The following is a 16,246-nucleotide window of genomic DNA, read 5'->3' on the forward strand; positions in this document are numbered from 1 at the left end:
AAATCATTCATGTGTATCTGAAAGTCGTAAGATCATTTTAGAATAGAGTTAAATGGTCTGATATTGAGGACCAAACGATTTATATTATAGGAGCAAACAATATTAAAAGTATGGGCGCTCAAGTTTCTCAAACGGACTATGAATGGGTGTATACGGAAGAACCGCATGCAACACGAAGAAAAGAAATATTGGGTAAGAATAAATAATAATTTTGAGTGAGACATGACACCACTGCAGTACAATTATACAACTGAGACACCAGTATCTCCACACCCATTTTTAATGTTGTATAAGGTCTAAAATTTTACCACAGACATATTATATCTGTTTTTACATGTAGCAAGAATTGTTGATTTTACTATAAATATTATTGGATACAACCTTGACTATAATTTTAACTATAATATTGTATGACAACTGAATTTTATTTGGTCGGGTTGTTGAGGGGTGAAGGAGGGGTCATGATCCCGAAATCCCAGGCTTAAAAACACGAAATCCTGAGGTCCTAATTTAAATAAAGTTAAATCCAGGATCCTGAAATTTGAAAAAAAGAATTCCCGGATCCTGAAGGAGTACATCTCGAAATCCTGAGCTTAAAAACACCCGATCCCGGAGTCCCAATATAGGTCCTATCCCCCCTCGGTTGTTGTCTCTTTGACACATTCCCTATTTCCATTCTCAATTTTAGAAATGTTCACGTAAAATGGAAAACAAAGCATGAGAAATAAATATTAGGAAGATAGTACTAGATGCTATTACAGCCATTTTTGGAGATCATGCATTCATTATCAATGGACATGTCAGAAGACCCTGTGGTAATCTTTTAGCGTCCGCTATTTGCATCGGATTTGACTGAGAGAAAAAATATTAATCTTAGCAGATCTAAGTAATTTGATAGCAATTACATGTGTAAATACATACATGTGTAAATATAATATCCTGATAACACATAATAGAAAGCAATAGCTGGACATTGGTATTGAATTTAGTCCTGGTTTAATTTTTAATTAAATGCAGGGTAAGCATTAAAATTAAGATTACCGACACGAAACACAGAAATTAAATAAGGGCACACTCAAAGCCTGATGGCGAACCAAACATGAGGAAACAAAAAATAACACTTCAAAACACAAAAATATGTAAAACAATAAAGCTGCAAACGTTGCACGAAGTCATATTGAAAACTATATTGCCAGTAAAATATTGAATTTACTTACACTTCAAGTTGATAAAAATAATAATTAATTTAGTTGTGAGGCAAGGGTTAACAATTGTTCATGCAGCGCAGAGCATGAAATGAAGAAATTAATTTTATATGCACTGTGGGGATCAGATTTACAGTTTTGTATGTATGTATATTTTAATAATATTTAACCAACCAACTGTTGGTAACTTATACCTTCATTAGTTGCACAGGTATGGTTTTAATTTTGGTTTGATTTCAGATTGGGATATATACATGTAGGAAATGAAAACATCATTACATACATTTACCTGATTATGAAATTTATAAGATCTCTTGAACGTTTTTTTATAATTATACATGTATGGAGAGAATTTCAAACAAACAAATTCAAGATATCATTATGGTATCAAATCTTACTAGAACCCAATGTCCTGAATAGGCTTACTGGTATTTGTGCATAATTATGAAATTAAACTTATCCCAAAATTTATAGATGATCATGATGATAACAACATAAAAAGTTTGTTTTAACCTTGAGAAATACTTTACTTTCTATAATATATACATGAATCACCTTGGTTGAACTCTTACTTCACTGAACATGTCAATTTAAAAGTATACTTTGTTTGTGTTGGCTTTTAAATAAGAAATGGTGCCTGGTACTATTATGATATATACTCACTTAATTGTACATTGTACATGTATATCCGGTTAAAAGTTTGATTTGTATATTAAATGGCACTCAATTCAATTCAATTCAATTCTTTATTAACCAAATGTTTTACAACATATAGGTACTCATTTCCCCTGCAATAGATTTGTTTTGCAGTCATTGTTCTTATTCAATTATTTTAATTATTTCTTTGATTATAAAATACAAGTGAAACATAATACATGTACTTGTATCATGTGTAGTGAAGTACTGATGATTTATAACCCTTAACTTAAGAATGAATACCCTAACCACCACCCTTTTTTCAAGCACAAATTTTTATATAAATATGATTCAGAAGTGTATTATTAAATATTTTTAAAACTGCATATTATCAAGATTTTCTTTTTTTTCTTTAAATTTTCATCTATTGACAGAATATTTAACTTTTATTTGCTATTCAAAAGCCAAGTTGAATGAATGAATGAATACTTTATTTGCAAGAAGCATATACATGCTATGGCAAACGAAAATATATACAATATATGACAAACAAAAGACAGCAGAGAACAGTAGTTACAGAGTATACAATAATATTATGACAATATATGCGATCTAATTTTCCAAGCTGCATTTAAATAGTTACATAGTTTTACTGTCAGAGATTTAGAATGAGCTTGTAATAAATTATCTAACTTGTGCCGATTTGGCCAAGAACAGTAGAATAAAGGTAAAAAAAAAGTTGTACATTGCACTATGAATTAACATCACTTAACTAAATCCCATGTCAGTTAATTTATGGATTGATAATTGATTCATATCAATAAAGACAGAATGCCCCATTAATCATCAATTTATTTTATGAGTTGTTTATTGAGTTTTAAATAGTGGCTGGGATTAGTTCTAGATACTGAATTGGTAAATTATGTTTTATTAAAATGTATTAACTTTTTTATTATTGATTTATTTGATTGGTCCTTTTTACATTTAAATGACCATAAAATTTATGTACTTTAAATTAGGTGTAGATTTATGTAAAATGTTTAATACATAATTGTAATGAAATTTCTAAACTTGGATATACATGTATAGGGTTAACCGAAAAGAAAATAAAAACAGAGAAAGAATATAAAGAATGGAGTTTAATGTGATGCAAAAGTGTAAAGAAAAGCTGTTAAAAAAAGAACTATATGTGCAATATTGACAAAAACATATGATGAACAGAATAAATAAGATATCATTATTAATTACATGAATACTTTTAATAATAGTACAATGCATACAATCATTTTATAAGCATTTTACAGAATTGGTAATATTTGCAAAGATTAAGTAAGATGTATGAGGAATTTAATGAAAGTAGAAAGCAAGAACCTCTCATCCCTACCCTCATGTGTAATGCATGAATATATCACAGAGAAATGAACATCAATGTTTACATTGGTATTGAATGTAGTCCCAGTAACATGGTCTATCATAGTGTTAACAAAAGAAAGAAATTCAATACAACTAAATTGAATTTTTAATTGCAAGTATTTGTAGATATGCAAATCCTAAAGAACAATTCCACAATCATATTGATTATGAAGACATGAATATTTTGCCAACATAGCTGAGTACCGCTGCACAAAAATAAAATTAGGCCCTATTTCACAAAATATACACAGTGACAATAGACTGAAACTATTATAAAGAAGCTAAAGTTGATTGGCTGTTTTTGTATAAATATACCAATTTCGAATGCTTCATTTTTAGAATGAACAAACGATGAATAGTTGTTAATTGAAATCCCACAAAAGACATTTTTCTTGTATTGTCAGAAGTGTTTTCAATTCCATACATACACTGTGTAATGGCCTGCACAAACTTGCTAACCTAGTACATGTGTACACTCATGACTCAATTTAAATATGTCGTCATTTATGATATGTATCTGTGTACACTGTATCTAGATAAAACCTGCATGTCAACATTGTAATGCGTGTTTTACAAATAGTGCTTAATCTTTGAATGAATGGATAAAGTTTTTAAAGGTATCACGAAGTACATTGTAATAAATGTATAAAAGTTTTAAATAGATTAATTTAACCTTAACACATTCATGCCTCCTCATTATTTTGTGTTACTGTGTTCTTCCACCTATATAATTCTTCATATGTATTATATTATAAGAAGACGTGGTATAATTGCCAGTGAGACAACTACATGTATGTTGCAGCTGTATTAATTGATGAAAGTAACTGATTCAGATCAAGGATTTTGAAAAAAGGGGGTTCCTGAAAAGTCACAAATATTAGGAGTGACTTGTGTACATTGTTTGTATGTCTATACAATTATGATATACCAGTATATACACATTGATGCTCCTTAGTGGGGGAGGAGGCTTTATCCATCTCTGAAAAACAACAAGTAGATCATTTAAAACACAAAATCCCATAAGTACATGTGATGATAAATGTACATGTTCATATGTAGTATACCTAAAGATAGCTACAATGTACCATGTGTACTGAACAACCATTTTTATCTAACAAAAAAAAATCTAGATGAAAACATAGTCTTCAGATTATGTATTTATAATTGTTTTTAATATGACTAGCTTAAACACCATAAGATTGACCTGAATAGACAAAACATTCACTCACTTTGGATAATAATAAAAAATGAGATTACCGGTTCTACAAGCTAGGGATAAACACACAGAAAAAATGAGGCATAATAACAATTTTCAAAATCAAAATACAATCATGAATGTATGATCTTTATTCTAAGTATCATTCAAGACAACAGTCTGGATTATTCCTTATAAACCTTTTTACTTACCCTTATAATTCAATCATTATATTCGATGCTCTTGGATGGCTCCTGCAAGTAGGAGAGATCAATTTAAAAATGGAGAAACTATATTATTCTGGTACTTTTTAAATTGCTAAGTTTTGTCTAATATGTTTATTATATATAAACTGATTTCCTGTAATGATGATTTTAAATTATTTTTTTCCAGCAAAATATCCAGAAGTAAAAAAGCTGATGGGACATGAACCTAGAACAAAATACATTGTAGCAGCTGTGGTGTTATTCCAGATTCTCAGTTTATATTTGATAAAAGATGCATCGTGGGTAACAGTGGTCATATTAGCATACTGTCTTGGTGGGACAATAAATCACTCATTAACTCTTGCTATTCATGAAATATCACACAATTTAGCATTTGGTCATAGCTATCCTTTGGCCAACCGAATTTTAGGATATATTGCCAATTTGCCACTAGGTGTGCCAATGTCAGTTTCTTTCAAGAAATATCATCTTGAGCATCATCGTTACCAAGGTGACGTGGAAAGAGATGTAGATATTCCAACAGAAATAGAAGGAAGATTTTTCACTCGTACATGGTCAAAATTTGTATATTGTTTACTAATGCCATACTTCTACACTATTCGACCACTGTTTGTACGACCAAAACCTCTCACAGGTTTAGAACTTATAAACATAGTTATCCAAGTAGCTTTTGACATTTGTATTTATAACTTTTGGGGTATTAAACCAGTATTTTACATGATAGCAGGAACTCTTATGGGAACTGGATTACACCCATTGTCTGGACATTTTATAGCAGAGCACTACATGTTTATCAAAGGCTGTGAGACCTATTCATATTATGGACCATTGAATTACCTAACCTTCAATGTAGGCTATCACAACGAACACCATGACTTCCCATATATACCAGGATCAAGACTTTATAAGGTTGGTACATAGTCAGATACCATTTATTTTGTGGTCTTAAAAATTCTAGTAAGTGAATACAAACAGGGTCAAGAACTTTCATACAAGAAATGATTTACACAAAGCAGTTTTTTTTCTGTCTATACAATAGCAGAATTTGCTGTTTAATTTTACCAAGTTTGCATGTCATTTTTCTAGAAACGTTGACGGCTTTATACTATTGACAACAACCATATCCAAGAAAAAGCTGAATTTTGCACAAGAAAGGCAAAAAAATACCACTGTCCAGAGGGAACTTCAAACTCATAGATCAAAAATAAACTGACAACAACATGGCTAGAAGAGAAAAAAAAACAATAGTACGCAAAACATGTTCACAACATAGAAAAATAAAAACTAAGCAACAGTTTATGTTAAAATCCTAAGGCAATATTTTTGTATGGTAATATCAGTTTAGTAACGTATTGTTTATGTATTGTAGAAAATCTATTTAAGTATTTATTTTGCACTAGTTATTTGCACAGAAAATCTATATGTGTACAAATGCTTGAATATCACAATTACAAAACAAAAAGTAATTTGACTGGTGTTCGGCTAAATGGCATGTCCTTAAATTTAAGAAGTGAGAATGTGGAATGAAAACGGTTATATAGTGTATTACACTCTAGGTTATTTAAGCCTTAAAGGGATTATGTTTTACTGTCAATCATTTTATAATCACTAATTGTAAATTAAAGTGCCAGGAGAATAAGAATTTCTGTCTTGGATATAAATAAAATTATTATGATTATATTACTGCTAATACCACTTTATTAAACACCCTAGAGCGTAACAGAGATTGATATGTTGTACATTATAAAGTATATTAATTGTATCAAATAAAATCATAGAAGAATGGATGAAATTACTTTTAGCAGTACTGGTATTATAACCTGACTTTTAAAAAAAATCTAGACCAATTCTCGCATTTCTGTTTTATGAAGTACATGTGTTGGAGTTTGGGTACTTCTGGTGTATATACATGGATGTGCCAATGATATAACTAGCCATCCAAGTCACAATTAATAAAAAGCAAACCATTTTATGTCAAAGTACGACCTTCAATACTTTTTTTCCAGACAAATCCTAATAGTAATATTAAAGATTTTTCCTTTTAGAATGTTCAATGGAAAAAAAAGATATATTTTAAAACTGTTATTCATATTACTCAATTTTAAAGCAATTACATTTTGAAGGATTTTAATCTGGATTTGTAACAAAAAGTGTTTGGATAGATTTTAAAGTGACAAGAATACAGTATTTTGAAGGATTTAATAATCAACATTTAAATCAATATTTTGACTTTAGATAAAGCATGATTTGATGATAATCCTTCTGAAAATGAACAAATATTTGAATTTTTGAATTATGTTTGGGTTCTTTATTTATCTATACTTGTAAAATTAAATCTATACTGTATACATGTACAAGTTACACTTGGGTATTCTAATCAAACAAGTTTATAAAATTACCCCTTGGACTAGAGAAAACTCACATTAGTAAAGAAATGAACTTGCATTTAAATACATAGGTGCTATCAAAGCTGTACAAGAAGGTGACCTGAAAACATAGTTTTTTGCTTAATATTGTTGACCTTTACAGTAGACTGACTGTAACTATGCTAGGGTCGTTCTACATTCTGTACTTTTAAAAATTGAATGAATCAGGAAGTATTTACTTTAATAATTTTTTATGTACATTTTTACTATGCAATTTACCTTTTCAGTAGAGTTTAAACAAGAAAACTAAAAAAGTTCACACTCATATATCAAAGTCAATGATGTCTTATTTACATGGCAAATATCTTATAATTTCAGGTGAAAGAAATTGCCCCAGAGTATTATGATAATTTACCCCAGCATTCATCCTGGTGTAAAGTGATCTTTAACTTTATAACTGATCCATCTATAGGACCATTCTCTCGAATCCGTAGAAGAATGAAAACTGACTATGAGGAGAAACATATAAAAGATGTCCAAACACCAAATGGAAAGACACATGCAGATTAGACATGTTAGAAGAAGTTTTATTCATCATATTGTAATCACAAATTCATCATTGCTTTTTGTCATTATTGTATATAAGGTAATTGGAAGAAATATTTGAATACAATGTCAATAACAAATAAAAAGGCAGTACATGTTTTTAAAGTCTTCAGGAACTTATTAAACCTTTAATATTTAATATTTTAAGGACCTTTATTTTTTACAATGTTATATAAATTCTAATGTAAGATTGTATTATCAATTAGTGCAAAAGAATCATATTAAGTTTTCATTGATTCACAATAACATGCCTTTATATAATGTGAATTTATATGCCATGCATATGCCTGCATTAGAAACTTGGTACTGTGGTTTCATTATTATTCATGGGATATCAAATTTCATGGATTTTTTGGGGAAAGATGAAGAATTCTTTTATTTCAGACATTTTCTTTATGGGTGTGTGAAGACTTTGGCAAACCATGAAATAAAAAATTCACCGAAATGCCAGTTTTTTGTATCCATGAAAATTGGTACCCATAAAAAATAAACAAATCCATAGTATTTCAATATGAAATTAAACTTTCTTGAGCAAATATCTTAAAAAATATCTTGTAAATCTAAATATATGTATTTAGATTTTTCTGCATTTCATAGATTTAAAAGTTCATGTTGAAATTTTGATTATTTAAGTTGTTATCATTGCTGTTACCAAAAGTCACATCTCTTTTTTAAACACATGTATTATAGAGAAATTGTGTTCAGTGAACACAGATACTTTTTGTTATATGTTGAAAGTATTGTTTTGAAAACAAAAAGTTGTATTATTGCTTTAAGTTAAGTTTGATTGTAAGTTGGTGCTATATACCACCAGTCAGTGCTAACATGTTACATCAATTTTTCAGTATTTTAATTACTTTTACAAGGTTTTCAACATTTTAAAAATGTTGTAAATTATATGGAATAGTTTTACTGCTGACATTTTTGTGAACTTGAATCTTTGTCACTATAGCATTTGATGTTGATTTAGATAGTTATTTAGGTGCTTACTCTGTCAATCAAATTTTGCTATGGCTTTAAAAATCCATTAGAAAAATGTATTTTTTTAAAATGTTTTAAGGGGGAGATAGTCAGGAAAAGAGAGAGGTAGCTTGAGTTAAAAAAAGGATAACCTGAGTGGTAGGGAAGTTAAAGTAGAAGAGATGGAAGTGGGAATGACAAGTGTCCACCCCTTGTTTTAGTTAAATTGGATGGCTCTTCCCAGGTGAAATGGTTCAAAAGTTGCAAACCAATAATTTTTTACATTTGATAGATATAAGTGTCTATTTTTATAGAGTTTAACCTGTGGACTTGTTGCTGCAATACTAAATGCTTTAAGACAAAATTTGTTCATGCAACAAATTAAAGTTCAGCATTAATTTTACAAAATGTTTTAAGAGATTTGTATTAATACAATGTGCTCTTATTATGATTTTTTGTACTTGCACACCAGTTAATAATTAGTATTTGCTTGTCAACATATATGCTGCTTTGTGGTTTTATAATTTTATATTTGTATTTAGCTATCCTTAGGTAGATGGGTTTTTTTTTCTGTAAAAGAGAAATATCTGTTATTCTTCCTAAATATTGGATTTCAATGCTAGTCTGTGATTTCACAGTATTAATCGTTCACTTGTCTCTGCGGCACATACCCATAACATGATTATTCTCACATAAACAATTTTTAAACATCTGAATTGTTAAAAGGCACAACTGTGATATTCTATCAATCTTTAAGTGAGTGTGCTCTTTCATGAATAAATGAGATGCAAATGAAAAATAAAGGGGAGGGGATAATATATATATTTTTTTAATATGACCTTATTCTTGTTATTGAATTATTTGACTCAACTTCAGCTTTTAAAGTAGATCTGAGAGCATAAATCCATCTTTTTTCCTTTATTAGAAATATCAAAATTGATCTCTTCAAAATTTAAACCATACATCATGTATTTAAGTGCATAATGTTTTTTTATGTTACATATTATTCATATGATAATGAAATTATGAATGTTATTTTTCATCTTTGATTTTTTTTTACATTTTTTACTTGGCAAGGAAAATATTTATGTTGGTTTTTTGTTGTGCCAGTAAAAGCTCATAACCAATATATTCTGTCTGCAGTTTTTATTATTTTAGCTGCAATTAGAAAACATTAATACCTGCATATTTTTTAGCTCACCTGGCCCGAAGGGCCAAGTGAGCTTTTCCCATCACCTTGCGTCCGGCGTCCGTCGTCCGTCGTCCGTCGTCCGTCGTCGTTAACTTTTACAAAAATCTTCTTCTCTGAAACTACTGGGCCAAATTGAACCAAACTTGGCCACAATCATCATTGGGGTATCTAGTTTAAAAAATGTGTGGCGTGACCCGGTCAACCAACCAAGATGGCCGCCACGGCTAAAAATAGAACATAGGGGTAAAATGCAGTTTTTGGCTTATAACTCAAAAACCAAAGCATTTAGAGGAAATCTGACATGGGCTAAAAATGTTTATCAGGTCAAGATCTATCTGCCCTGTAATTTTCAGATGAATCGGTCAACACGTTGTTGGGTTGCTGCCCCTGAATTGGTAATTTTGTGGAAATTTTGCAGTTTTTGGTTATTATCTTGAATATTATTATAGATAGAGATAAACTGCAAACAGCAATAATGTTTAGTAAAGTAGGATTTACAAATAAGTCAACATGACCGAAATGGTCAGTTGACCCGTTTAGGAGTTATTGCCCTTTATAGTCAATTTTTAACCATTTTTCGTAAATCTTAGTTATCTTTTACAAAAATCTTCTCCTCTGAAACTACTGGGCAAACTTGGCCACAATCATCATTGGGGTATCTAGTTTAAAAAATGTGTGGCGTGACCCGGTCATCCAACCAAGATGGCCGCCACGGCAAAAAATAGAACATAGGGGTAAAATGCAGTTTTTGGCTTATAACTCAAAAACCAAAGCATTTAGAGGAAATCTGACATGGGGTAAAAATGTTTATCAGGTCAAGATCTATCTGCCCTGAAATTTTCAGATGAATCGGACAACCCATTGTTGGGTTTCTGCCCCTGAATTGGTAATTTTGTGGACATTTTGCAGTTTTTGGTTATTATCTTGAATATTATTATAGATAGAGATAAACTGTAAACAGCAATAATGTTAAGTAAAGTAGGATTTACAAATAAGTCAACACGACCGAAATGGTCAGTTGACCCGTTTAGGAGTTATTGCCCTTTATAGTCAATTTTTAACCATTTTTCGTAAATCTTAGTTATCTTTTACAAAAATCTTCTCCTCTGAAACTACTGGGCCAAATTAATCCAGACTTGGCAATCATCATCTTTGGGGTATCTTGTTTTAAAAATGTGTCCGGTGACCCGACTATCAAATCAAGATGGCCGCCACAGCTAAAAATAGAACATAGGGGTAAAATGCAGTTTTTGGCTTATAACTCAAAAACCAAAGCATTTAGAGCAAATCCAACACGGGGTAAAATTATTAATCAGATCAAGATCTATCTGCCCTATAATTTTCAGATGAATCTGACAACCCATTGTTGGGTTGCTGCCCCTGAATCGGTAATTTTAAGGAAATTTTGCAGTTTTTGGTTATTATCTTGAATATTATTATAGATAGAGATAATCTGTAAACAGCAATTATGTTCAGCAAAGTAAGATTTACAAATAAGTCAACATGACCGAAATTGTCAATTGACCTCCTAAGGAGTTATTGTCCTTTATAGTCAATTTTTAACAATTTTCATAAAATTTGTAAATTTTTATTAACATTTTCCACTGAAACTACTGGGCCAAGTTCATTATAGATAGAGATAAATGTAAGCAGCAAGACTAGTAAAGTAAGATTTACAAACACATCACCATCACCAAAACACAATTTTGTCATGAATCCATCTGCTTCCTTTGTTTAATATTCACATAGACCAAGGTGAGCGACACAGGCTCTTTGGAGCCTCTAGTTTTTACTTATTCTAATGCAGACTGAAATATTGTAATTACAAATGAAGATGGCTCAATTCAAATACACTTGGATGCTATAATATCTGCATTGTTTCTTTTTGATGAAAATATCTAAGAAACTTGATTCTTTTTGTGTAAACATTTGATTGGGAAACATCATTATTTTATGATACACATACATGTCAGATCCAAGAATCTAAGACGTTTGTAATTACATGTAATTACATGTAGCAGTATAGAGTGCTTCCCCCTGTTTTATCATTGGCTTTCAAAGATTGACAGTCGACTTATATTTGATCAAATTGAATCATTACCATAACATTTACTATTTACAAATATTTTGAACTGCACTTTTATGTAATGTGTTTGTATTTGTTGGGTAGGTTTAATGAATAACCTAAAAGTTGTGCCTCACCAGAGGTTGGTCAATTTATAATGTCAAATGTTTCAGTGCAGGAAGAATGGCTATACATATAATGAAGGGTCAGAACAAAAAAAAACAATTATAATGTGGGAACATGATAGAACAAGAAATAAATGAGGCATGTATTCAATTAAAGTGATGTGGAAATAGCATGCCCATTTTTCCTAAACTTTCAGTAGGGACAAGTCAAAACTTTCAAGGCCAGTAGATTATTGTTTAAGGGCTACCTAGTAGTCCTTGCACAAGTAAGAAGTTTGATTTTTCCACATCATTGAATGATTTAGTTATCTTGCCAGGTCTGTGTCTGAAAAGTTTTACGTTAATTTGTCATTATTGTTAGATGTGATTATTTTATTGTTTTATATAGGGTGTTTTTGACACTATTTATTGATTATTCTTGTACTCTAGCTCGGTATCATTCAGTCAATTTACTGTTGAAAAATCAAATGTATTCTTATTTTTATTTTTAGAAGCATACACTTTAGAAATCTTATTTCCAGTGAAAAAATGTATTTTAAAATGAACAGTAGACCAATGAAGTTTACCAAGTTTTTATTTAAGATGCAACCAATCAAATCACTGTTATTCCTTTTGATTCTGATAGGGCAATCAATAAAAGACATTAAAAAATTGCTCCTATTGTAAAAACATATTAACAAATGATATAAAAATTATATAAATATTACATGTTAAGTCAACAAAAGCATTGAGTAAAATTCGCTTGCAATTGTGACAATTATTTCATACTGGTAAGTTCATTTACTTGAGTGATGTATTCCACTAGTTCTTGGGTATATTTTATACAGACCATGTACTTTTTTTTATTTTACTTTTGCCATACTGAAATAATGGTCAGATCTTGTTTAAATTAGTCATTTTGAAATTCATAACTCAACTGAATATATCCATAATATTGTTAGTGTTTAATTTGTTCCATTTTTTGTCTACATTTTATTCTAATCCAAGAGCATATTTTCTCATTTATTTTTATACCTTCATCATTTCATTGTTAGCACTATTCATGAGGAGAAGTTGATTACTGTAATTACACTTACTATAAGAAGTGGATGTGTGTTGGTTATGCATAAAAGTTGTTTTTGAATTATCAATAAAGATTTGCATTCAATTGTATTATTATCAATTCATAATGAGTATAGTAACACTTCAATAACTAAAGGTAACTTCATTGTTATTCTTCATTCTGATGTTTTTTGGCAAACCAAGGCCATGATTAGCATATATAAAAAGTAGATGAGAAATTTCATTTCCAATAAAAAATCAAACACAAGTGATGAAGGAATTGAACGAAGCAAAGAGAAAGACCATATTACTGGTATAAGTTTCAATGGTGATCTTTTGAATGATATCTATTTTTGGTGAGATTGTGTTGCTTAATTGCTGTCAAAATGATGTGGATCTCTTATCTCTTTTGACCATCATATCTATTATGGAGTTGCAAAAAAACTGAAGTTTATTTGTACCATCGTTTAGTTTGATCATCATGATCATATACTGTTGTTTTATATTAGATTATGGGTACGGGTTTTCATGGATATAAGCTTTAGTGAATTTAAAAGGTTATCAAAATTAACATTTTCTTTGTGCAAAACAAAGAAATATATTAATGAAAAACCAATTTTCTATCTATCAACTAAAATAAGTACCCACCAGGATGAATGAATTCACACTTCACTGGGTAAGGGAGATTGAAAGCCAAAGAATCTTAAACTCCATGGTAGTCTTGTTTTTGGAAAAGTTGCTTCAAGCTTTTGAATGGATCACTGGCTAGTTCAAGTGAAGTATAAACATAATATTTAATGCTTCTGTTCTATGCGCAGAACACTTTTTGAGGCAGCAGCCAACATAATCAGTTTGGAGTTGGATAATATGTCTAGGAAGGGTAACATGTATTCCTGTGAACTAAAGACGCATTGAAAGAGTTGGTACTGCTATGTTTCATAAAAAAGAATGGCCAAAGTAGAAACAAGAATCTTGTCTTGGGAAGGGATAAATCCTTCTTTGTAAAGAATCACTCCGATTCAAACAAAATTATCTACGAAACATCAAGATGATTGATTGACAATACCGGTATATTTGATACGTTTGGAGGACATTTTTAACAGACTTTCTGCATTCCAATGGGAACCAAGTGTGCCCCTCTTCTTGCTGACTTTTTATTTTATTATTATGAGACTGACATCTTAGGAAGAAAGGTAAAAGGCAATATCCTTTATTTTTACATACGGCTTTATAGATGAAGATCTCTCATTGAATAATTCAAAATTTGGTAACTTGAACGCATCTTTCCCATCGAACTAGAGAGTACTAAGAGTTCAGCTAATTTACTATCTTGTTTTAACCTGAGAATAAATAATGATATACATGGGACCAAATAACGTACTAAATGATTTAAACAAAAATGTTTAAAGTGTCCTTGACCGTTGTCCTATTTCACTTGAAAAAATGATAATTTTCATTTAAATATACATGTCCAAAGTGATCATCCCTGTCCTCTGCTAATAAAAGTGCTTAACACTAACACCTCAACCATCTACATTCCTTTCAATATTATATCAAGATAAATAAATTGCTTAGAGTTCGTATAGGCCCCCTCTCTACACATACATACATATTACAATGAATGTTCTCACAATATGAAATTGGTTCCCCATTCAAAACTTGTTATTTTATTGTTCTTCAGAAAGTACGTTTGATTGCATATGTTTCTGGGATTTGATAATCATTATCATGTCCGCTTATTTTTGAAGCCCAAACCGCATATGGTAGTTTTTGGTTGTTGTTTTATTTATACATATATTCATTCAGTTATTACCAGAACATAGCGTTCAACAAAGCAAGGGAAGTCTTCATGTTGGGATACTCCATATAAATCCTAGATGTGCAATCTAATTAAAATATAGATCTCTGATTAAGTTAATATACTAAACATGAGTATAACGAAATTATGCAGAGATCTGTATTCTAATTAGAGCCGAGAGGTGTTGACTCGATTTAAGGTTTGAACTCGACTTGAAACTGATATAAGCTATATCAATAAATTCTTATTCACCTAGGGTAATCATTTTAAGGCCATCCAACATTGTCCAATGCTCAAAAGGAAATGCTAGCTATTCAAACAATTGTATGACATTAGCAATAATTTTAATTATAAAAGCAGAGACATGTAATAAATATTATATCATATTGTACTATAATCGTTTGCGACATTCATTTGGAATTAGCTGTATTTGGCAAAACTTTTAGGATGTCTTTGATCCTCAATGCTCTTCAACCTTGTACTTAATTTTGGTCTTTTAATCTTTCTTTATTCAAGTGTCACTGATGAGTCTTTTGTAAACGAAACGCGTCTCTGACGTAAATACAAAATTGCATTCCTTGTATCTATGGTGAGTTTATTGTAATTGTGCAAGATTTCTTATTGTTTCTGAAACCCCTATCTTCTCGTATTTTCATTGTATCTATTCAACTTTTGCCTTTTTATCATATTTTGATTCCAGTGTCATTGATGAGTCTTTTCAAGTTGAAACGCGTGGTCTGGCTCATATAAAATTTCGATCCTGGTGTCTATGATGAGTTAATTTATAATGATTCAACAGATCGCAATTACGGATTGAGGAAAAATTACTTACAAAACACATTTTACCTTCATATGTCGATTTGCTTGTATCTATAGTCAAGACCCTTTGCTCATATAGTTTCCCATGTAAAACACCTCAGGATTGCAAATATATGGTTTTTAACGTCCTACAAGAACATCTTGTTAGTGCTACAGTAGCATTATATTTACAATAATTTCTGTCCATTTATGATACAGTGTGAAAATTCGTGGTTTCGACAAGAAATATGTCTCTGTCTTAACATTATCCATGTTAATTATAACATATTTCTAGATTTCAATGATTGTTTTGTCTCTATCGTATTTGATACAACTTTCCGAAAACTTTTTGTCCGCAATGCCATTCTTGAAAAAATCTGGTTGTTTTGGGTCACGACGCTGAGAAGTCTTATTTTGACGAAACACATGTCTGCAAAACCAAATCATAATCTTAGAATCTTTGAATAGTAAATGTCTATAAACTGTTAGACAACTGAAAGAAATGCCGCAGTCACCAGCTACTTGCTCAACTCTTTCTGAACAAAGATTGATTATTTCTTTGGAAAAAATGAAGTTCGACGTGAATGTCGGAAATATTTATATTTGCAACTATAGATGT

The 16,246-nt window shown here is 30.5% G+C and overlaps 1 protein-coding gene across 1 annotated transcript; it reads left to right on the forward strand.

Moving 5' to 3' along the window:
• The first annotated feature begins 2 nt into the window (after positions 1–2).
• On the forward strand, positions 3–13,137 carry LOC134711519 (sphingolipid delta(4)-desaturase DES1-like). Its single transcript, XM_063572150.1, has 3 exons — positions 3–192; positions 4,843–5,585; positions 7,421–13,137. The coding sequence occupies exons 1-3, from the start codon at positions 111–113 to the stop codon at positions 7,610–7,612; spliced, it is 1,017 nt and encodes a 338-aa protein (XP_063428220.1). The 5' UTR covers positions 3–110; the 3' UTR covers positions 7,613–13,137.
• Positions 13,138–16,246: the final 3,109 nt, after the last annotated feature.

This window comes from Mytilus trossulus, chromosome 3 (genome assembly GCF_036588685.1).
Source record: "Mytilus trossulus isolate FHL-02 chromosome 3, PNRI_Mtr1.1.1.hap1, whole genome shotgun sequence".
Taxonomy (NCBI): domain Eukaryota; kingdom Metazoa; phylum Mollusca; class Bivalvia; order Mytilida; family Mytilidae; genus Mytilus; species Mytilus trossulus.